Here is a 23773-nt window from a genome sequence, read left to right on the forward strand (position 1 = left end):
GATATTATGGTTTAATGATATAAGGTCAGAATGAGGGAACTTTGAGGGGTGGCTGCTATGACTGACCAAGGAAATCTGAGAACTTTAAAAGAAGTGCCTCTGCAACATAGTAAAACTTCTTACTCTTTTCAGAAACTATCCTTGTAACTCAACAGTCAAACTGAAATATAGTACTATTAATACTGCTGTGTCCTTTCTCTTCAGAAACAAAGCTTTTGTTGTCTCTATACCCTACAATGGCAAATCACGATTCGAAAGTGCAACACCACTACGTGAAAAACTTCACTGGCTCCCTGTCAAGGAACGCATAAACTTCAAAGCCCACACAATGATCCATAAGATCCTCCATGGCGAATCTCCAAGGTACATGACTGACTTGATTGATCTACCAGCCAGGAACGGATCCAAATCTTCTCGAACATATTTCAATCTCCATCTTCCCAATTGCAAAGGCCTCAAATACAAAACCTAATACGCATCCAACTTCTCCGTTATAGGCAGCAAACTCTGGAACGCAATACCTCGACACATCCGAACAACCAATGAACATCTACCCTTTCGAAAGCTGCTGAAAACTTACCTCTTCAAACAAGCATACCCAAACAACCCAACTTAATCCTCAAACCTGATCCACACCACTAACACTACCCATACTCCAATCCTCTCCCCCACATCTCTTCCTATTGTCCTACTCTCTACAACTGGGTTATCTCTGTGATACTTTGTACCACACTTTGTATTATCTCTGTGATACTTTGTACCATACCTTGTAAGCCAAACTGAACCTGCTATCCAGCGGGAAAGAGCGGGGTATAAATGCTATAAATAAATAAATAATAAATATACCAATTTTCATTTCCCTTGTACACTTATAAGACTGGTGATGGAAGCCGATGGTCACACCTTTCTACTGAAGACCTTGAGGCTCCCTGGGGTTCTGATAAATTCAGTAATAAAATCATCACTGAGGTACTAATACTTCAAAATTTCACAAATATGAATCACTACAAATAAGTCTTCCAGTATCACAATAAACTATTTTTTTTCTTTTCTGCTACAGTTCCCTAGATGCCCTCATGCATCTTACCTTTGCATGACTGCAGAAGTCCAGCTGGCTGAAAGGGTTCAGAACCATTGTCTGACCTATATCCCTCCAAGCAGGAGCACTCATAACTTCCAGGGAGATTCCGGCACCATCCTCCATGTCCACAGAAGTCTGAAATCTCACATTCATCTATATCTAGGATGAAAGAAAATCTCTATAATCCTTTCTATGTGCTTGAAAAAAAATTCTCTCTCCACATTTAATATTGTAAAATTCACGCAGGCAGGATGTTCAATATTCAGCATAGTTTAAGCAGGCGGGTACAACATTTAAGTGCATAACTTACTGAATACATGCAAAAGTGCCACATTTAAATAAGCCTACTTAAAGCGATATACTGTCTACTTCGTTTTAAGCACCCAGTGGAACTGCATAAACTAGTCTGTTTCCTCTTTACAGCGGGCAAATTATTGATTGTGGCATATTGGAAACAAAAGCATACATCAACTGGACAAAGTTTTGAAAAAAGTTATATTTTATTTGTCTCATGTCCAAATTGACAGCATTGAAAAATGGAGATGCACAATCCTTTCACAAGATTTGGGAAATCTATTTTCATTGGAGACAACAATCTGCGATAATATAGATGTTATGAACATAGGAGGGCTATTTCTAATCATTCAGACATACGATTTTTGTTTTGAATAGATCCTCGCCATTATTGCATCATGGGAAAAGATGTGGAATGAACTATATGATTTGACTTAACAGGGGTTTGGTGGAATTATTTTGTTTCTGCATTTATACTCTTTAATTGCTGATTTGTATATTTGTTCTTTTTTCTATAAATAAAGAATACATGCCTACTTACAGCTGCTATTGGTATGGCATAAGTGGACACACCTAAATGTTGGCATGTAAACGCTAACTTATCTAGTTTTCTATAATGGAATCTGGGCATCCAGATGCCATTATCGAATTAGCACTTAGCATGATGCATCTCGGTGCCTAACTTTTAGCACCCTTTATAGAATAGCCCCCATAATGGAAACGTAAACATTAGCACCTATTTTATAGAACGTCCCACCAGGTTTCTGAGTACCTACTTTATGTTGCATCAAACCCTTCAGTTGATGCCAATGTCTTGGTAGTACACATGGAGGGGCATAATCGAACATCGCCGGCGAAATAGATCACTGGCGATCTATTTTGGCGACGGTGCAACAGCTGGCCGTAACCGTATTGTCGAAAAAGATGGCCAGCCATCTTTTCTTTCAATAATACGGTTTGGCCCGGCCATATGCCAGTGTTCGCCGGGTTTGAGATGGCTGGTTTTGTTTTTCAGCAATAATGGGAAAAAATGCCGGCAATCTCAAACCCGGCGAAATCCAAGGCATTTGGTTGTGGGAGGAGCCAGCATTTGTAGTGCATTGGTCCCCCTGACATGCCAGGACACCAACCGGGTACCCTAGGGGGCACTTCTAATAAATTTAAAAAATATATACAAATACCTCCCAGGTGCATAGCTCCCTTACCTTGGGTGCTGAGCCCCCCAAATCCCCCCCAAAACCCACTCCCCACAACTTTACACCACTACCATAGTCCTTATGGGTGAAGGGGGGCACCTACATGTGGGTACAGTGGGTTTTGGGGTTTTTGGAGGGCTCAACACTTACCACCACAAGTGTAACAGGTAGGGGAGGGATGGGCCTCGGTCTGCCTGCCTGAGGTGCACTGCACCCATTAAAAACTGCTCCAGGGACTTACATACTGCTGTCAGAGAGCTGGGTATGATATTTGAGGCTGGCATACAGGCTGGCAAAAAAGGTTTTTATTTTTATTTTTTTAGTGTGGGAGGGGGTTGGTGACCACTGGGGGAGTATGGGGAGGTCATTCCCCATTTCCTCCAGTGATCATCTGGTGAGTTGGGGCACCTTTTTGAGGCTTGGTCGTGAAAATAAAAGGACCAAGTAAACCCAGCGAAATACTGCTTAACGCCGCTTTTTTTTCCCATTATCCGCGAAAGCCGGCCATCTGGTAGCCACGCCCGTGCCCGCCCATGTCCCACCTTCGCTACACCACCGACACGCCCCCTTGAACTTTCGCCAGCTCAGTGACAGGAAAGCGGCAATGCTGTCAAAAAAGCAGCTTTCGATTATACGGATTTCGCCGCTTTTGAGAGATCACCGGCCATCTCCCGATTTATGTCGGAAGATGCCTGGCAATCACTTTCGAAAATAAGCCTGATGGTTTAACTAAAATAACTTACCTGTACAGAAAGTGCCATCATTGGGAATAAACGTCTCATTGTCATTGGATGGACGGTAGCCTTCAAGACATATGCAATAAAAACTTCCATATGTGTTATGGCATGCTGTGTGCTCACCACAGATTTTGTTGGCCCCAATCTGGCACTCATCTTTATCTGAGGGGATACAAGCAAATAAATTAATGACATAATGAAGCTTGTATTTAGTGTAGTGCTATATAAACAAAGATACCTCTATACGACCTCCATGTAAAGTTATACATATATTTAGCAGTAGTATCCAAGTTAAGTGCTGCCACTGAATATTCATGTATAACTTTATATGGACCAATTCCACTTACTGTTCTGAAAATATCATCAAATGGTCAATCTTAAGCAATACTTTTGTTTGTAAATAATGCTGAAAAGCAATTTTAGAAACAAAACTGTATATCAAGACTGCTACTACTGTATGTCAGATTTTGATACGAATACATCCTAGGACAGAATGTAAAATAAAAATAATGACCCACCAGTAGTGTTGCTAAAGTTTTGACAGAACATATCACACGTGTACATTTAAGTTCTTACATCAAAAGAAACTGCAAAATTGCTGCAAATATGTTCTAAGACTAGCAATTTAACTTACCCTGACAGAAAGTCCTTCCATTTCCAACAAGCCCATAATTGCAGATACAGACATTTTTACCATCCTTCTGCTGACATGTGGCATTCTTATGGCATGTGGTACACACGTCAACCAGTAAAGTAGCTGTTTTAGACAAAAGAATATTTTAAGATAGTTGGACAGAGTGAAAAAAAATCACAATGGGCTGAAAGGCCTTCTGCTTTGAGAAATAAAATATACTGGCAATTACACATACTGTAGTAAAGAATATACTGCTCCCTGGCCTTTGTTCTAGGAGCTCAATTACAGTCACAAGTGCGTAACTTGGTCACAGTGAACTTCTGGTCATTTTTGCATCACACTAACAGGTCGAATTCTGAAAAGTTGGGAAGGGAAAAAGGAAGTAACGACCCCTGTAGAATGGCAGTGTGATTACAGAGCTCTGAGAAGAGAACATGCACATAATTTCAATCCCGATAAACTATGTTCCATTCCTACACATAATGCACTGTTCCAAATGGTGAAAGCATGATTATAACAATGACAACCTGCAGGAATCCGAGCAATTTTAAAACATAATTTCATCCTGGTAAGGAGGAGGCAATATCAGATGCTGCTTGGTCATTGCAACTTGCCTCTTCTGATTCGGTGCTGGAGAATGCACATGCCGATGTGATTGAGAAGCAGAAACACAATGGATCAATAATCACTCAAGTCAATAGGAGAAAGAGGCTAACAGAACTAAATTCAGAGCTACAGAGACACATTACAGTGAGTGTGCTAGAAGTCAAGGCCTTAATCTTTGAGCAAAAACATGGTTTTGCTGATTTGGGCTTGTGGATTGAAGAGCAAGCAGAATTTCTGACCAAGTCGTTCATGTGAACAGAAAACCTTGAGACAGAAAAAGTCTTGACAGCTAAACTGGAAGACTGGGAAAATCACAGCAATAACAAACAGCTGTGGGCTGTCCAGAGAAGGCCAAGAATGAGAACTGTACTTTGGTGGCACTAAGCATTTGTACATCCATCTTACCTGAGGGGGGCTCAGAGGTTTTCAGTACAAATATTGATAGAGGTCATAGCGTATTTGGACTATTGCAAAATATCACCACTTGTCTCCTCAACTGTACAACCAAAGAGATCTTCAGCAAAGTTCAATTCAATTTAGGTCTTAAGTACCACTAATATCCCATTTAGGGTTCAGTTCGGTTTACATCATTAGAGGAGCAACGGTTACAGTGAGGTGAATGGGTACAATAATATGCGAAGAAATCTCAGTGGAGGCTCAACTCTGCAACCAAAGAGATCTTCAGCAAAGTGAGATGAATATGGACAATAATATGCAAAGAAGTCTCAGTGGCGGCTGAATATTGACCGGATAGATGTTTAATAAGAATGACTATTATGTTCTCCTGAAAATTGTTTTATTTTCCCATAATCTTCTAAAACTCTGGACAGATCTGGATATCTGAAGGAAGCTGGATGGATGGAAGATGCTGGGAGAGAAGTAAATGGGTGAGAAGGGATGGAGGGAAGTGGGACACCATGAGGGGCATAATCGAAAGGGACGCCCAAGTTGTGTTCAGGACATCCTCGCAAAACATCCCGATGGAGGGGCGGGGAAACCTGTATTATCGAAACAAAATGGACATCCATCTTTCGTTTTGATAATACGGTCGGGGACGCCCAAATCTTGAAATTTTGGTCATCTTTAGAGATGGTCATTCCTAGACTTGGACGTTTCTGATTTTCGGAGATAATGGGAACCAAGGACGCCCATCTCAGAAACGACCAAATGCAAGCCCTTTGGTCGTGGGAGCAGCCAGCATTTCTAGTGCACTGGTCCCCCTGACATGCTAGGACACCAACCGGGCACCCTAGGGGGCACTGCAGTGGAGTTCATAAAATGCTCCCAGGAACATAGCTCCCTTACCTTGTGTGCTGAGCCCCCCCAAAACCCCCTAAAACCCACTACCCCCAACTGTACACCACTACCATAGCCCCTATGGGTGAAGGGAGGCACCTAGATGTGGGTACAGTGGGTTTCTGGTGGGTTTTGGAGGGCTCGCTGTTTCCTCCACAAACGTAACAAGTAGGAAGGGGGATGGACCTGGAACCGCCTGCCTGAAGTACACTGCACCCACTAAAACTGCTCCAGGTACCTGCATACTGCTATGATGGACCTGAGTATGACATCTGAGGCTGGAATACAGGCTGACACAAAATACTTTTAAAGATATTTTTTGAGGGTGGGAGGGGGTTAGTGACCACTGGGGGAGTAAGGGGAGGTTATCCCCGATTCTCTCTGTTGGTCATCTGGTCAGTTCGGCCACCTTTTTGGCCTTGGTCGTAAGAAAAACACGACCAGGTAAAGTTGTCCAAGTGCTCGTCAGGGACACCCTTTTTTTTGTCCATTATGGGTTAAGGACATCCATGTGTTAGGCACGCCCAAGTCCCGCCTTTGCTATGCCTCCGATACGCCCCCTTGAACTTTGGCCATCCCTGCGACGGAAAGCAGTTGGGGATGTCCAATATCGGCTTTCAATTATACAGATTTGGACGGCCCTGTGAGAAGGACGCCCATCTTCCAATTTGTGTCGAAAGATGGCGTCCTCTTTCGAAAATGAGCCTGCATGTGTTCTAGGCTAGGATAGGGTTATTCTATTGTGAGTCTGCAAATGTTTGTCACAAAAGCAAAGAAGTCTCAGTAACTGGGTAGATGTTTAAAATTATGCCTATTTTATCACCCAAACAGAAGATATCTGAGAGAACGGTTGAGGAATTTCAAAATGGAGAAGGATTAAATAATTACATGGAATGTGGAACAGCTAGGCTCCCCCAATAAAAGAAAGGGGGGAAAGGTATTTACAGCCTTGAGACAGAGTATTGGGATAGCTTTACTGTAAGAAACATGTTCAAATCCTACAAGGCATAACAAATTAAAGAGGGGGCAAATGGGCTATTGTTCCCACACATCAGCTCCAGTGTGAGGACGGCAGAGGTGACTATTATTCACAAAATTATTTCCTTTAATGAGCAGGAGGTGATCAGGGATACAAAAGGAAGATGGATCATAGTGCAAGAGGAATTTTGGAGGGCGCCATTGGTACTAGTTTCAGTGTACACCTCTAACACTTATGAATAATCTTTTTTTTAGTTACTTCATAATTTGATTAAGGCTTCCTCAAGTGTGATTGTTATGACAGAGATCTTAATAGTGTGGAGATCCTCTAATGGTTAGGGATAATCAGCCCAAACTGTTCTTCATGCAAAAACTGACTCACTATCCTGCTTATAATCAAACGAGAAAAACGCCCAAGTTCCGACCTAAATCGGGAGATGGACGTTTATCTCACAAAAACGAATAACGCGGTATAATCGAAAGCCGAACTTGGACGTTTTCAACTGCACTCCATCGCGGAAGCGTACAAAGTTGACGGGGGCATGTCGGAGGTGTGGTGAAGGCGGGACTGGGGCATGCTTATCACCCGAACAGAGATGGGCGCCTTTCGCCGATAATGGAAAAAAAGTATGCTAGAATTTAGGGCACTTTTCCTGGACCCTGTTTTTTCACGAATAAGGCCCCAAAAAGTGCCCTAAATGACCAGATTACCCCCAGAGGGAATCGGGGATGACCTCCCCTGACTCCCCCAGTGGTCACTAACCCCCTCCCACCACAAAAAAATGATGTTTCACAACTTTTTATTTTCACCATCAAATGTCATACCCACCTCCCTGGCAGCAGTATGCAGGTCCCTGGAGCAGTTGTTAGGGGGTGCAGTGGACTTCAGGCAGGTGGACCCAGGCCCATCCCCACCTACCTGTTACAATTGTGCTGCTTAATGCTTATTAGTCGTCCAACCCCCCAAACCCACTGTACCCACATGTAGGTGCCCCCCTTCACCCCTTAGAGCTATAGTAATGGTGTAGACTTGTGGGCAGTGGGTTTTGAGGGGGATTTGGGGGGCTCAACACACAAGGGAAGGGTGCTATGCACCTGGGAGCTCTTTTACCTTTTTTTGTGTTTTTGTAAAAGTGCCCCCTAGGGTGCCCGGTTGGTGTCCTGGCATGTGAGGGGGGCCAGTGCACTACGAATCCTGGCCCCTCCCACGAACAAATGCCTTGGATTTATTCGTTTTTGAGCTGGGCGCTTTCATTTTCCATTATCGCTGAAAAACAAAAACGCCCAGCTCACAAATTGTCGAATAAAACATGGACGTCTATTTTTTGCGAAAATACGGTTCGGTCCGCCCCTTCACGGACCCGTTCTCGGAGATAAACGCCCACGGAGATAGACGTTTTCGTTCGATTATGCCCCTCCATATATGTGGAGTTTTCTGTCCAAGTGAGGATTATATTCACATAGGGCTAGATTCTATATATGGCGCCAGAAAAATCCACTCGGTAAAAAAATACACCAAGGAGTATTCTCTAAAGTACGCCTAAATTTTATAAAATAGGCTTAAATTTCTGCACAGTATATAGAATACGCAGAGTGCCTTTCCACGCGACCAAATTTGGTCACGTCCATTTAGGCCATGTTTTACTTGGCATAAATCCGGGCACCTAAATTAGTTGTAGAGCGGGTGTATTCTAGGGAAGGGAAATGGGACTTGATATACCGCCTTTCTGAGGTTTTTTGCAACTACATTCAAAGTGGTTTACATATATTCAGGTGCTTATTTTGTACCAAGGGCAATGGAGGGTTAAGTGACTTGCCCAGAGTCACAATAGATTTTAGAAATATCCATGCCCTGCCCATGGCCACGTACCCTTTTCAAATATTCAACTTAGAGAATTTACACATACTACATTACAGAATACACTTAGCGAGTTGTGCGCATAAATCTTAATGCCAATTAGTGCTAATTGCTTATTAACATCCAATTAACAGCACTGATTGGCTAGTTAACCAATTAAGGTACATGCATTGTTATAAAATACACTTCGATTTCCATGTGGAAATTAAGGCACAATATATAGAATTTGGGGGATAGTACAAGTACATGCCAATCAGAACAGACTGGAGTATATTCTGATAGGCAGTTACTTTTTTTCAAAAGCATTACTGTTGAAATAGTAACATAGTAGATGACGGCAGAAAAAGACCTGCATGGTCCATCCAGTCTGCCCAGCAAGATGAACTCATATGTGCTACTTTTTGTGTATACCTTACCTTGATTTGTACCTGTCCTTTTCAGGGCACAGACCGTATAAGTCTGCCCAGCACTATCCCCGCCTCCCAACCACCAGCCCCGCCTCCCACCACCGGCTCTGGCACAGACCGTATAAGTCTGCTCAGCACTATCCCCGCCTCCCGCCACCAGCTCTGCCACCCAATCTCGGCTAAGCTCCTTAGGATCCATTCCTTCTGAACAGGATTCCTTTATGTTTATCCCACGCGTGCTTGAATTCTGTTACCGTTTTCATTTCCACCACCTCCCGCAGGAGGGCATTCCAAGCATCCACTAGGTCAACTGTATATTTCTGACCATGCCACTGTGCTGCTGAGGTATAATTTCTCTACACTAGAATAAACTCCACAGTGGCAGATGCCCTGGAACAGGGCCGTGCCAACACGGTAAGTGGGGTAAGCACCGCAGGGGGGCGCCTGCCTTCAAGGGTGCCACTGCGGTGCTGCCCCACCATACTGCTTGGGGGTTTAAGTTTTGTGAAGCCGAGTTGCAGGCAGCGCCTCGCGTCTGCCCTGCTTGTAAAACAAGTAAATCTCTTCTTCTCCTTGTCGTCGTCATCGGGCCTCACTGTGTCCCGCCCTCCTCTGAAGTAACTTCCTATTTCCACGAGGGTGGGACACAGTGAGGCCCAATGACGATGAATAGAAGAGATTTACTTGTTTTACAAGCAGGGCAGACCCCGCTGTACTGAAGGCAGACCCGATCGGGGGTGGGGATTGGAGGCGGCTGCTTCTGCTGCAAGTGCCCGCTTTGCAGCCTGCCATGGATGGTGCTGGCTGATATAATCTCTGGAAGAAAAAAAAAAGCCAGCAGTTCTTCTACTCCAAGAGACTGGGCTCCCAGTAAGCCAGCGAGGTCAGATGGTGTAAATGAGATGAAGAGACCCCGGTAACAAAGACAGGAACATGCATAATCAAAGCTCTCTGCAGTTACAAGGGCTGGCCATTCCTAATTATGCTAATAGTTTATAATAAAAGTTCCACTGAAAAGCCTCTTTATAAAGGCAGTGCTTTCTCTGGAGAGCAGTGTTAAGAAACAGCACGAATTGTGTTTATTTTTTTAAACTGCTTTCCTGTGTCAGCTAATTTACAGTTTTCTAGTATATGCTTGACACTGAAGGGTGTGGTAGACCCTTTTGTCATGTCTGGCTGAGCCTGTAGTTTTCAGTCTAAAGGAAAGACAGGTAGCAACCGAAAAACTTCTAATGAAGAAGCGGGGGGGGGGGGGGGGGGGGGGGGGGGCGCCAACATAGTCTGCAGGGGGGCACCAGAGACCCTTGACACAGCCCCGCCCTGGAATGTGTTTGAGAATGCCAAGTTTCAGAGCTATAATCAAAAGAAAATGGGAGGAGTTTTTTGAGGTGTAATCACCTCCAGATCATTTTTAGGAGGCTGGCAAAGGGATATTATGGTGGGAAACAGTATGCTATAAAAATGTGTTTATGTTTATTAAAAATTACTAAAAACCACCTTTTTCACAAATGCAAATCAAGGCGGCTTACAAAACAAACTAACACTTGATTAGGAAAGGAACATCATATCAAAATAGGACAGAAACCAAGCACAGACTGAACACCCACACGGTCCCCCATTTCAGAGTGACATGAGGAAATAATCAAGAGTCCTCAGTTAACAGACCAGGAAATGTTAGCTTTAAAAAATGCATTTTAAGGGGCCCTTTTACAAAACGCCAGTAAGCCCAACACGGGCTTATCGCATGCTAATCTGGAGCTACCGCCGGCTGAACGCAGGTTCCGGCGGTAGTTCCAGCCTCAGCTAACGGTAGAAATACAATTCATTAAATTAGCAGTCTCTTATAATCCTAGGGTATTTACATATTTATAGCACCACCAGTCCTCCAATAGACATCCTTTCTTCCAAAACAATCCAAGGCTGTGCTTCCCATTCTTGTAGCGGTAAGCCCCTGATGGCGAACCTATGACACGCGTGTCAGCACTGACACGCGTGCCATTTTTGCTGACACGTGGCGGATTTCAGCATTTCCTTGATTTGTCCAGGTTTCTCGACAAATCAAGGGAATGCTGAAATCCGCCCCGCACTCCCCGACAGAATCCTCCGATGAGCACGCGACCACCTCACCTTCTTAACTCCTCTGCTCTGATGCACGCGCGACAGCGACGCAGGCAGGCTAGAGGCAGCGTCTGTGCTCGTGTGCGTGCCAGCCAGCGCCTGCATGCTCAGCATCAGCTGGTGATAATCCTGCACGCACTGCACGCTTCACGCAGGCGCAGCGGCTTACTTCTACTGTCTGCAGCCTGCCGCCTTCTCTTCAGCCACTGCCATAATAATCGTGAGTCGACGAGAGCACGAGGCTGCAGCGGGATGGTCTGGTCTCTGTCTTCTGACTCTTCTCTTGTGCCCTGCCTGCCCCTTGCTTAGCCGCCGCCATAACAGTGAGGTAAGATTCTTAAGAATGGGCTCCCATGATAAATTGTTTGGGATAAATATAAGTAATATAACAGCAGGTTATGCCATGATTTAACAGAGCAGGCATTTCTCAGTCTGGGGGGAGGGGTGCATAGTTCTCTGAAAGAAAGACAATCTACTGAAAACCTTCCAGAGAATTATGTGCAGTGTGAGCTGATTTTCATTTTCTAAGTCTCACCCTGCTGCTGCTACTGCTGCTGTTCTTCTTTCTTTCCTTTCCAGGTTAGTTAAGGAGTGTGGTAGCTGTGTTAGTCCACTCTTAAGGTTATCAATAGAAATCAAACAAAATAAAACATGGAAAAGAAAATAAGATGATACCTTTTTTATTGGACATAACTTAATACATTTCTTGATTAGCTGACGAAGAAGGGCAACCTTTGAAAGCTAATCAAGAAATGTATTAAGTTATGTCCAATAAAAAAGGTATCATCTTATTTTCTTTTCCATGTTTTATTTTGTTTGATTTCTATTGATAACAGGTTAGTTAAAGAATTCCCCCTCCCCCTCACTTATCTTAGTTCACGGCACCCCACACAAGTTAAATAATATCAAGACCAACAAAAGAAACCGACTGACAGATGAACAAAGAAGTCACTAAGCAGGTAAGTTAAATAATTAGTTTTGGTTTATTAAATACAGTTATATATTACAATTATACATTTTTGTTATTTAAACTATAAATATCGTGAAATTATGGGTTTTTTCTCGAAGTGACACACCACCCAAGTTATGCTCGGTTTTTTGGCGAATTTTGACACACCAAGCTCAAAAGGTTGCCCATCACTGCGGTAAGCTGTCCCACCAGGCTTTTCCCCAGCCACCAAACCCTCTCGGGACCAGACCTCCCTCTCTGTTCTTCCTACAGAGGTGCACACCTTCGAGCAGCTGCTTCTGGCACCAAACAGGCTTTTTCTATTATGTACCCAGGCTGGGTTGACCCTTTCTACCCACCCAGAGCACTCTTCACACTTTAGTTAATACTTTTATTGGCAAAAACCTCCTCTTTATCCAGCCTTAGGTTAATGGGCCAGTCCAGGACAGGACACCCCCTCTCATCACAGGTCCTGGCAAGGGTAAAGTGTTATTTAAAAGATTTATATATAAAATTAGGGTTAAATGGATAGGAATATATAGTAGGTAATGGTTATTAATGTTGTTGCAGCTGTGGTTCCTCCTGATGAAGGAGACGAAATGCCGATCAGCATTGAGGAACCGGTACATTGAGGGACCGGTACATTGATGTTTTCACACTTGGATACTCGCTTCTAGCCTCCACTTTTTGTGGGCTTGGACATCTGCAGTGACATTTGCCCTCATTAAGAAACATCTCCGTGGTTGGTGGAATGGTCCAATCTCATATATATCTGCTACAACGTTTACAAAGCCGTTGTAGCTACAACGGAACATTGGATATGAGATCATATGCAAGTTTTCATTTATAGAACTAGCGTCCATTATGAAACCAATGACTGACTATTCGGTATCAGACTAAAATTTGTTTATGATTAGATGTATTTGTCTTGAGAGAGATACCGATTGCTATACACTGTGTTTATGTATATGGATGGAAGGCAGTAGCGTGTGAATGTCCAAGTAGGATAACCCAATGTATGTAAATGGTAAATGGTGTGTGAATGATTGATATTTATTGTTAATAAAGTAAAAGATTTTTCATAAGTTCTGGAGTCTTTAGTGGATATAAAGGGTAAAGGCAACCAAAGACTATGAACTCACTAATCCTATCATTTTTTTCACCTTCCAACTCCACCCCAACTATGACACCCATTATCACTCTCTCTCCTAAACCTTCCTCTGTGCTGGGCTCCACTCCCACCTACTGCTGTTGTTCTCCCTCCCCCCAGTAACTCTGGAGAGTTCTACAGCAGGCTAGTAATTCCCTGAGGAAATTTCCAAACTCAATTGACCAGGGGATTACACTTGTTTATCTTATTTTTTTTATTTGAAAATGTATGTTTTTTTAAGCTGTACAGAATGATCCACTAGACATCGTGGCATACAAATACAAAATAAATTGAAGTGAAAGTTCTTTTGAAACTGCATACTAGGCTAAACTAAAAGGATCTACTGGATTGAGTTGAACTGAACTGCAAAGCAGAAGGCAAAATACATTACAGGTACACTAGGGGATAGATATTCAACAGGAGAGGCTCTTGCCTGCTTAAATCCCACTCAGTGGGTTGTCCCCGGATATTCAGCAACACTGAACTCTGCAGTGAGCTGAATTATCCCCTCTCAATGCTACAGTACTGTGTGGTTAGTACCAAGGTGGAAGGTGAGTGGAGTCAGAGGAGTCAATCATATTCACTGCCTGTGTCTATATTTATTTGCTGCATTTGTACCCCACAATATTGCTAACTGGGCAGATAGGATCACACAAAAGGCAGTATATCAGCCAGCATTCACATAACTTACTAGTTGGCAGCTGACTGACCTGCATAGTTTATTTTAGTTTATTAAAACTTGTTATACCATATATACCAAACTGGTGAATCTATGCGGTACCCGGACATGGCCCCAGCTTTGAATATTTGGATTATTTATTATTTATTTATTTGTGACATTTATATCCCACATTATCCCAAACAAGTTTGAGTTCAATGTGGCTTACAAGAAACAGTATAGGATACATAACAAAGAATAATGCATAAGAAAGTAATTTGTTGTAAGAATCCAATTTTATAATACAAAATCATAAACATACTGAGATAACTATGGATATTTAACATTTAGAAAATCTATTATGAATGAGAAAGAGTGCATGAAGCAAAGAGAAGGCTAATCGTAAATAGAGTAATAACCAATTCAGGAAATAATTAGTTTAAGTCTGCCCAGCACCATCTCCGTCTCCCGCCACCGGCTTTGCCACCCAATCTCGTCTCAGAAGGAATGGATCCTAAAGAGCTTAGACGAGATTGGGTGGCAAAGCCGGTGGCGGGAGACGGAGATGGTGCTGGGCAGACTTATACGGTCTGTGCCAGAGCCGGTGGTGGGAGGCGGGGCTGGTGGTTGGGAGGCGGGGATAGTGCTGGGCAGACATACGGTCTGTGCCAGAACCGGTGGTGGGAGGCGGGGCTGGTGGTTGGGAGGCAGGGATAGTGCTGGGCAGACTTATACGGTCTGTGCCAGAACCGGTGGTGGGAGGCGGGGCTGGTGGTTGGGAGGCGGGGATAGTGCTGGGCAGACTTATACGGTCTGTGCGCGGAAAAGGACAGGTACAAATCAAGGTAAGGTATACACAAAAAGTAGCACATGTGAGTTTATCTTGTTGGGCAGACTGGATGGACCGTGCAGGTCTTTTTCTGCCGTCATCTACTATGTTACTATGTTACTATGTTTCAGATATGGTTGTTCTTTGTGAGGGTTTGTTTGAACAAGAATGATTTGAGCATTTTGCGGAATCTAGTATATTCCTGTATGTTTCTTATTTTCGGTGGTAAGGAGTTTCACCATTTGGTTCCTAGGTAAGTGAAGTCTGCGCTTAGACAACCTGAAACTCCCCAGACCATTTGTACTGAAATTGTTAAAGATGCCATCTTGCAAAAAGCCAAACTAAAAGTCCTCTTACACATCATGAAGGTGTTAATATTCCCTATCTTAAGCAAAACAATGGCTCACAAATGTAAGAAATTCCTTACTTTGAGAGGACGTCTTATACATGCAGGAGCACAATTTGGATCATACTATCCCGCGAGGATGAGAGTCACCATCAACAACTCAACTCGTTCATTTGATGAACCACAAGCCTTACACGCATACATGGACTCCCTAAAATCTTAAGCTGTGCCTCCAAATAAAATTAACTGGAGCAAATCTGATGTTATGCCACTTACACCTCATGTTTTTAAACATCCGTTTTCACAATTCCCTTTCAATAGGAGCCTCACAAAATGAAATATCTAGGCATATGATACAGTAATACAGTTAATAAAACCATTGAACTAAATGCCTCCTCTTTAATTTCTATAACCATTTCCACTTTTGATAAATGGTCCCCATTATATCTCTCATGGTGGGGTAGAGCTGAGGCAATCAAAATGGTGCTTGCTCCTAAGTTGAATATTTATATTTGGTATGATCCTCTTTGCTTTCTTTTCCAATTTATATTAAAAAAACATTTCAAACTTTCACTGGAAAAATTAACCTCTCATAGTCCTTCAGAAACTAAAAATGAATAAACTGAATGGTGGTATCAATCTACCTGATTTTAAAACATACCACCTAGCCTTTGGAATGTCTCAAACTGTTTACTGGTATCAAACCTCAAGCTGTTTAAAGGTATCAAACATCCGATCACTCAAGATAGCTCTTTTGAATCAAAACTGACTTATCCATGTCATCTCCCCCTTTTCCTCTCAATGGGTAAATGTTATTATCCTGATCATTTTTGCTTAATCAAAGCCACTGTTTTTACAATTAAAGAATGTAAAAATATTTTAGTTTCCTAGTACCTCTTTCCTAGAGTCCTCCATTTGGTTTAATGCTGAACTGAAGGTTAATGTTGAATTGGCCGATACAGGTCTATTTCCCAAATTCTCTTTAGCAACAACATTCTACCCATTAATGAACTTATATGGTATACCTTTACAACAATATTATTTACTAGTATAAAAGGCCCGTTTCGGTAGGCAATGAAACGGGTGCTAGCAAGGTAATTCCCCCCCCCCCCCCCGCAGCGTCCTTCCTGTCTCCCCTGCCCCCCCTGCAGCCACCCATTTGGTCTCTGGACCCCCTCCCCACCAACCCTCCTCTACCCCTGCAGTCACGCATGTGCAGCAGCCCTCTTCTCTCCCCTGCTCCCCCTGCAGCCACCCATGTCCAGCAACCCTCCTCTCTCCCTGCAGCTACCCATGTCCAGCGACCCTCCTCTCCCCTGCTCCCCTGCAGCCACCTATGTCCAACGACCCTCCTCTCCTTTCCCCTTGCCCCCCCCTGTAGCCACCCATGTCCAGCGACCCTCCTCTCCCCCTGCCCCCCCACAGCATCCCTTCTGTCTCCCCTGCCCTCCCCTGCAGCCACCCATCTGGTCTCAGGACCCCCTCCCCACCTCCCTCTTCCCTGCCCCCCCTGCAGCCATCCATGTCCAGTGACCCTCCTCTTCCCCTGCAGCCACCCATGTCCACCGACCCTCCCCTCCCCCTGCCCCCCTCCAGCCACCCATGTCCAGTGACCCTCCCCTCCCCCCTCGGCGCATCACCCAAGCCCCTACCCCCCCCCCCCCCCGGGCACATCAACCCCCTCGCCACCCGCAGCCGCCAATACTAATGCTGTCCGGCCGCTGCTGCGTCTCCTGTTGAGCAGCAGCGGCCGGTACAAAAAGAAAAAAGCCAAAAAAAGATTTTAAACCTGAAACACGGCTCCGTAGACAGCCATCTGACATTGGCTGTCATCTCTGCAGCCACTCCTCCTCTCCCCTCTGACGTCGCTGCACTCCTCCGGGGTCTTCCTGCAGGGGCAGTGACGTGGAGGGGAGAGGAGGAGCAGCTGCAGTGACAACAGAGCCGCGTTTCAGGTTAAAAATCTTTTTTTGGCTTTTTTCTTTTTGTACCGGCCGCTGCTGCTCCACAGGAGAAGCAGCAGCGGCCGGACAGCGTTAGTATTGGCGGCTGCAGGTGGCGAGGGAGTTGATGTACCCGAGGGGGGGTAGGGGCTTTGGTGATGCACCGGGGGGAGGGTCTTGGGTGATGCGTCAAGAGGAGGTAGGGGCTTGGGTGCTGCGCTGGGGCAGAGGGGCTTGGGTGTTGCGCCGAGGGGGGGGGGCACTGAGAGCTGATTGGTAGGCAGGGGGAGGAGTAGGGAAACACGCGGTACTCCTCCCCCTGCCTGGCTCGCGGTTTTGCAGGGCAGGGGCTTGGGTGTTGCGCCGAGGGGGGGCACTGACAGCTGTTTCCCAGGCAGGGGGAGGCCCCTTGCCTTGGAATCAGCTGTCAGTGACATCACTGACGTCAGTGCATTCTAAACTGCCTAGCAGACCACCTCCGAGGTAACCACGGTACCAGGCACATTAGAACGCTGGAGGTGAGAATTATTATATAGGATGGCTTCAGTTAGAGTTGCTTATCAAATCCTTCAAAATATGTCTTTCATCAGCAAACCCTGATCTCTTTTCCTTCTGTCAAGCACTATGTTTCAGCAGCAAAAAAGCCTCTATTATAAGAAATTGCATGAAAACGTACCTAACCCATGTACAAAATTGGAAAAAGCCTAGGAAAAAGAATTTGATCTTCACTCAGACAGTTTAAACTGGCAAGCATTCTGGTCTAAAAACAGTCATCGTTGACTGCTAGGGTTACACAATCCTCCTTCTTCATTATGCATAAGGTGTATTGGACTCCTTCTAAAATGGTGACGTTCACAAGGACTCATCGTCCACCTTCATGTTGGTCCTGTTCTGGAGCTAAAGGATCTCTTTCGTACGTCCTATTCTACTGTTTATTGTGAATAGCTACTGGTCAGCGGTTTGGAAAAGAATATCCACAATCCTACTCATTGATGCCAAGGTAAACGTATCTTACAAGATAAATATTTTACGTTCCTCCACTCTAGGACTAATCCTTCCTGATCACCTTAGTAAACTCTTTGACATAATGTTGGCCATTGCTACCCACCTCATTGTTTATCACTGGCAAAACAACTCTAATCTTAATATGCATGAATGGTGGAATCATTTATGTATCACTAGAAACTGCAAAGAGGCTGCCGCTGTTCAAGTTCATAATCTCTCCAACTTTAAGAAACTTTGAGCACCTTTTGATACTTATTGTGGAAAAGTTTAAGGACATCAACTGCCCCCTCTGCTTGTTTTCCCAGCAATACTACTATTACTAAAATGCATTATATTTAAAGCAGTATGTTTCCCTTTATACTGTTGTTGCTAAGCATATGTTTGATTTGAGCTTTATATTTACTGTATTACTCTTTTGAAAATTCAATATAGAATCACTTCAAAAAGAATAACGACTAGGCCAGATGCGCACGCAAATCCAAATTGAGGCCAATTAACTCCAATTATTGATTGTTGACACCTCATTAACTCATTAATTTGCACGCACATCTGCTTTGGGCTCACAAATTTGGGCAACCTTTACAGAATCAAGGACTTAGTCTCTTTCCAAGCTAGTCTAGACTGATAAGGAAAAGATGATAAACACGAACGCTAATTCCAGAGTACAAAATATATAGGAATGATACAGCAATCTGAACTGGTGGTAGAGTGACTCTATATTTTAAGAATGGCATAGGTTGGACATTGCCTTGACACAAAATAATAAAAGGTGGTATAAGTCCCAGACAATCTGGCTCATTTTTTTTAACTTTATGTGTGTTTTCACTGGCTTTTCTAAACCACAGTATATATATTTACATCTGCATTACCTCTATGTGCATGTTTTTGTATGTGTATTTCCTGTGTGCGTCTCTATATGACCTAAAGGAAAGAGGGGAGGGATGTTTAGAAAGGGGTGGTACCCAAACATTCGGCTGGGTTACAAAATGAAACAAGTGTGATACTACATCAAACCACTAGATGTCACTCTCAAAAGATTTGAAAGAATGGATTAAATAAATTAACCAAATTAACCACTATACCAAGGCTACATGAATTGCCATGCTTCTCCACCACTAGGAGGCTGAACACATAGGATCCAATATTCATCCCATGGTGGACAAGTTTTTTTTTAAGTCACTGGCAGGCTGAATTAATTCCAGATATTCAATGTCAGGCTATATCCAGGCATTAAGTTAGGACAACCTTTTTGTTGTCCTAACTTTATGCACTTCTTAACCAGTTAGTGGACTGAATATCACCACTAAGTGGTTAAGTGCCAGATCCGCCCAAGCTCTGTCCCCAGACTGCCCCGGCATTAACCAATGCTGTGGCTGTCACATATAATGTGCAGCAACGTACCCGGTTAAGTACCACTGAATACTGGCAGATAGTCAGCTCAGCGGGGTTTAACTAGATAGCTGCACCTCCTGGTTAAACCAGTAAGAAACTACACAGTTCAGTCATTAGGTGCCAAGATGCATACCAACTATTAAGGTACATGATTCAGTCATTACAGTGCCAAGATACCTACATGGTTCACCCACTAGGTTGCACAGTAGAATTTACAACAAAGAAAATAAAATGCACATCTGAACCAGTCCAGCACACAAGGGACAGAGGAGAGGCAGCAGGAAGAGGAGTGGGAGTTTTGTGTGTGTGTGTGTGTGTGTGTATATATCAGATGAGAAGGCAGAGCAGTTTAAGGTGTAATTCCCTAACTAATGTGCTACAGTGAATTGATATATACACTGTATATGCCACAGCTGCTGTAACTGCTTCTCCCACAGGAATACATTAAGCCATTTGGGGGAGGGGGACCTTTATTTCTCTGGAACCCTCAATTCAATCTGGCCCATTTTCAAACGCGATACGTTTTGTCTTTTGTTGTTCACCAATATTAAATTTGGTTCCATTCTGATAAATTTTCAGAGAGATATCTTGCCAACAGACAGATGTTTTTGAGCCCTTCCAATCAATATTCAGCCCGTGATGGTCAGTGTTTTTGTTTTTAATGCTGACCGCCATGGGCAGAATTAGCCCTGGATATTCAATGCTGGGCCATGTCCAAGCCCCAGTACTGAATATCTGAGGCTGCACCATCATGGTTGTCTCGACCTCTAGGGCAACCTCATGGTACTTCAACAGAGGACAGGGACACTTTAGGCTGGTACCTGAAAATTATGTGGATGTCAGCTGATATTCAGTGCCAGCAGCTGCATAGCTAAGTGGGCATAGTTAAGGCTGCTAGCTATATTTATTTACTGCCTTTTTGAAGGATTTCACTCAAGGCAGTGTACAGTAAGAATAAATCAAACATAAGCAACAGACAATTACAGCAGTAAAAATATTCAAATAATACAAATTATGGCATAGTATGCTACATTATGTCAACACAATACGTAATAAAACATTTTAACAGACAGCATAGGGTATAAGCAAAGATGGAACATATAGGGCCCTGTTTACTAACCCACGCTGTAGGCGCGCTAGCATTTGGGTTGGGGGGAGGGGGAGTTTTAGGGGGGGATGGGAATATTATGCATAAAACTATACACTTGTGCATTCTTGGCTTGGGGATGTAATAGAGGGCTCCTATGAGGGCCATGGGGGGTAATCTGTGTTGGTAATTTGTTTTGGTGGGGTGATGTTTACTTGTTATGGAATATTTGTTTTTTCAATAAACAATTTAAAGTTTAAAAAAAAAAATTAGTGATTGCTTTCTCTAGCATTAGTGCGTGCTAATTCTTAGCACACGCTAAAAATGCTAGCACACTTTAGTAATCAGGGCCCACAGATAGGTAAGAGTAAGAGGAGTCAGAAAATAAGACGACTAATTTAAAGAAAGTTGCACATGAGGTCAGAGAGAGGTGATTAAATATTGAGCGATCCTATATGCCTGTTTGGCTATGCGGGCACTGGCACTGAATGTTGTTGGCAGCTGCATAACTGCCGGCTCCTCCCCAACTCTGCTGCGTAATTTCTTGTGTGACCCAGTACCAAAATGGCTGGTCGACCCACAGAGCACAATTTGAATGGGCAGGAGCCTCTTCTGCCCACTTACATATTTTTGACTATCGACTGGCTTATGTATATTTTTTCCAACATTCTATTAGGTTGGAAAGAATAATAAGAATATCATAACGTCTCTGTATTAATCTATGATGTGACTACATCTTGAATGTGTGCAGCTCTCTGTACCTCATCTCAAAAAGCATACAGCAGAACTAGATAAGGTACAGGAGAAGGGATGGCTTCACTAGAAGAAAGGCTAAACCCAAGTAAAACCGAGCTTCTCTGGGTCCCTAACACAAGTGGATACACACCTGACATCAAAATCCCTTTTGGGAAGTATGAACTCCCCCTCAAATCACAAGTCAGGAACCTTGGAATACAGTTGGATTCAACACTTACTCTGATTCCCCAAATCCAAGCAACCTTTAAGAGCTGCTTCTACTATTTGCAACAACTACGCTGCCTCTCTCCTTACATCGAGAAGGTAAATCTTATCCCAGTTGTGCATGCCACGATAACATCAAGACTGGATTACTGCAATGCACTATACAATGATCTGACTATAAAGGGCCTGCACCAACTCCAGTTGATTCAGAATGCAGCAGCGAGACTCATAGAAGGTTGCAACCAATGTGACCACATCACACCATTTTTGCAAAAACTTCATTGGCTACCAGTACAATACAAGGCTAAATTTAAAACTCTGTCTGATCTTCAAGGCCTTGAGTATCTGAAGAATGGGATGATCCTCCACACACCGCCAAGGACACTAAGGTCCTCCCAATGACTTTCACTAACCACACCCTCTCTAAAAGACATTACATGATGTGATACCCGCAAGCGAGCCTTCTCCAGAGTAGCCCCCACACTCTGGAATGCACTGCTACTACTACTACTATTTAGCATTTTTATAGCGCTACAAACTGAAAGGCTCCACCTAACACAAGACTATCTCTACTTCAGGAAGCAGGTGAAAGCTTGGCTCTTCAACCAGGCCTTTAATGGAAGAAGTAACTAACTTGTTAGTCTCACTCACGCACACGAGTGACTCGGGCTGCACATACTGCAGCGGGACATGTTTATCCACTCCTACTGTAGCTGAGATAATATTTAACCATCTCTCTGACCTCGTGTGCAACTTTCTTCAAATCAGTCACCTTACTTTCTAACTCTTCCTACTTTCTTACCCATCTATATGTTACAACTTTGCCTTATCCATCACTATCAATTATAATGTTCTATTACGTTTTGGGTTGACATTGCAAATAGTATACCATGACATACTTTGTATTGTTAGTTGAATATTTTGACTGCTGTAACTGCCTATTGCTCATACTGTACACCACCTTGAGTGAATTCCTTCAAAAAGGCGGTAAATAAATCCAAATAAATAAATAAATTGTACTGATCCCGAAAACCCAATTGGCTAGGTGTGCCTGTAGGAGGGGGTTGAAAAGCCCTAGCTGATCTTGCGTTTTTAGGCAAAGTATTAGTACAATACAGTATCCATAAATACAGAGTGACTTCTACACTTCAGGAAATAAGTGGTTTTAGTTTTTTGTACTGTTTTGATGCTGTCTGCTGCCTACAGCACGCCAGTTCAAATTCAATGCAGCTCCATGTCAGGTTAACATACTGTCAAAACCCCTTTTAAAACTGTCCCACCAGGTAGCCGCCAGAGCAGAGATAAACAGAACCGTCCGTGGCATAAAATGAAAGTGCTTAGAAAGAACTTGCTACTGTACGAAGAACTCTGCTCAAGAAGAACGCAAAATTGTAGAAATGATTTATAGTAGTAATAATTACATATCACACGGGGCAAAGCACTCTGTTTTGACAACGGGCAAACAGCTACACCACTACTCAAGGACAATATCAGACCGCATCCCGGCAGTGCAAATAATGCCAGAAATTGACTTTTTCTGGAATGTTGGAGGGGGGGTTCCTGGAGGGAAAAAAAATTGTAAGCTGAACAACAATAAAATAAGTCCGAAAGAAGTGACGTGTGTTTATTTTCTTGCTTCTCCCAGTATTCAAACCTGCTAGCGAGAGGTGAGACCAGGCGCCCTGAAGATCTATTCGCAGCCGGTTAGAACTGCAGGGCAAAGGTACTTACTGCGCAGCCCGCGGAAGGATCCGTGCAGAAGGAGCAGCAGCAGGAGCAGAGATACCCGCAGCTCCCCTGGGTGGAGCCCTGCACCCTGCATCACCGAGGTCGTGCTCTGTGCACGACCTTAGAGACCCCCTTTTATCTGCATTTCCCAAGGGCCCTCCCCCTGCCCTCTCTCTGCCTCCTCCTGAGGAGTGCTGATAAACTCGTTCAGATGGTGTGTTCTTGTAGGAAACATCCTTCTCGCATCACAGATTCAGAGGGGAGGGGAGGCAAAGTGTGTGAGGAGGAGGCTGCAGCAGCAGCCCAGCGTTTGTTACTGGCTCCAGTTGTGTGAATTGAGAGAGTTTTGCCTTTACTGCTGGGTGCTCTGCAAGCAGGGGCGTAGCCAGACTTCGGCGGGAGGGGGGGTCTAGAGCCCGAGGTCAGGGGGCACATTTTAGCCCCCCCTGGCGCCGCCGACACCCACCACCACCACCATTTTTTACCTCCCCGCTGCCACCACCACCTTTGACCCCCACAGT

General features: G+C 43.9%; 1 protein-coding gene across 1 annotated transcript in view; it reads right to left on the bottom strand.

The window, feature by feature from the left end:
- Nucleotides 1–23346, bottom strand: part of SUSD1 (sushi domain containing 1) — a 326856-nt gene extending 303510 nt beyond the window's left edge. Inside the window, exons 1-4 of the mRNA XM_030191973.1 lie at nt 23256–23346; nt 3943–4065; nt 3315–3470; nt 1088–1240 (exon numbers count right to left, since the gene is read on the bottom strand). Of these exons, the coding sequence (XP_030047833.1) occupies nt 1088–1240; nt 3315–3470; nt 3943–4065; nt 23256–23346 (523 nt within the window). The remainder of the gene's footprint in view (nt 1–1087; nt 1241–3314; nt 3471–3942; nt 4066–23255) is intronic.
- Between the last annotated feature and the right edge of the window lie 427 nt (nt 23347–23773).

Source organism: Microcaecilia unicolor, chromosome 2 (assembly GCF_901765095.1).
Source record: "Microcaecilia unicolor chromosome 2, aMicUni1.1, whole genome shotgun sequence".
NCBI classification, from domain to species: Eukaryota; Metazoa; Chordata; class Amphibia; order Gymnophiona; family Siphonopidae; genus Microcaecilia; species Microcaecilia unicolor.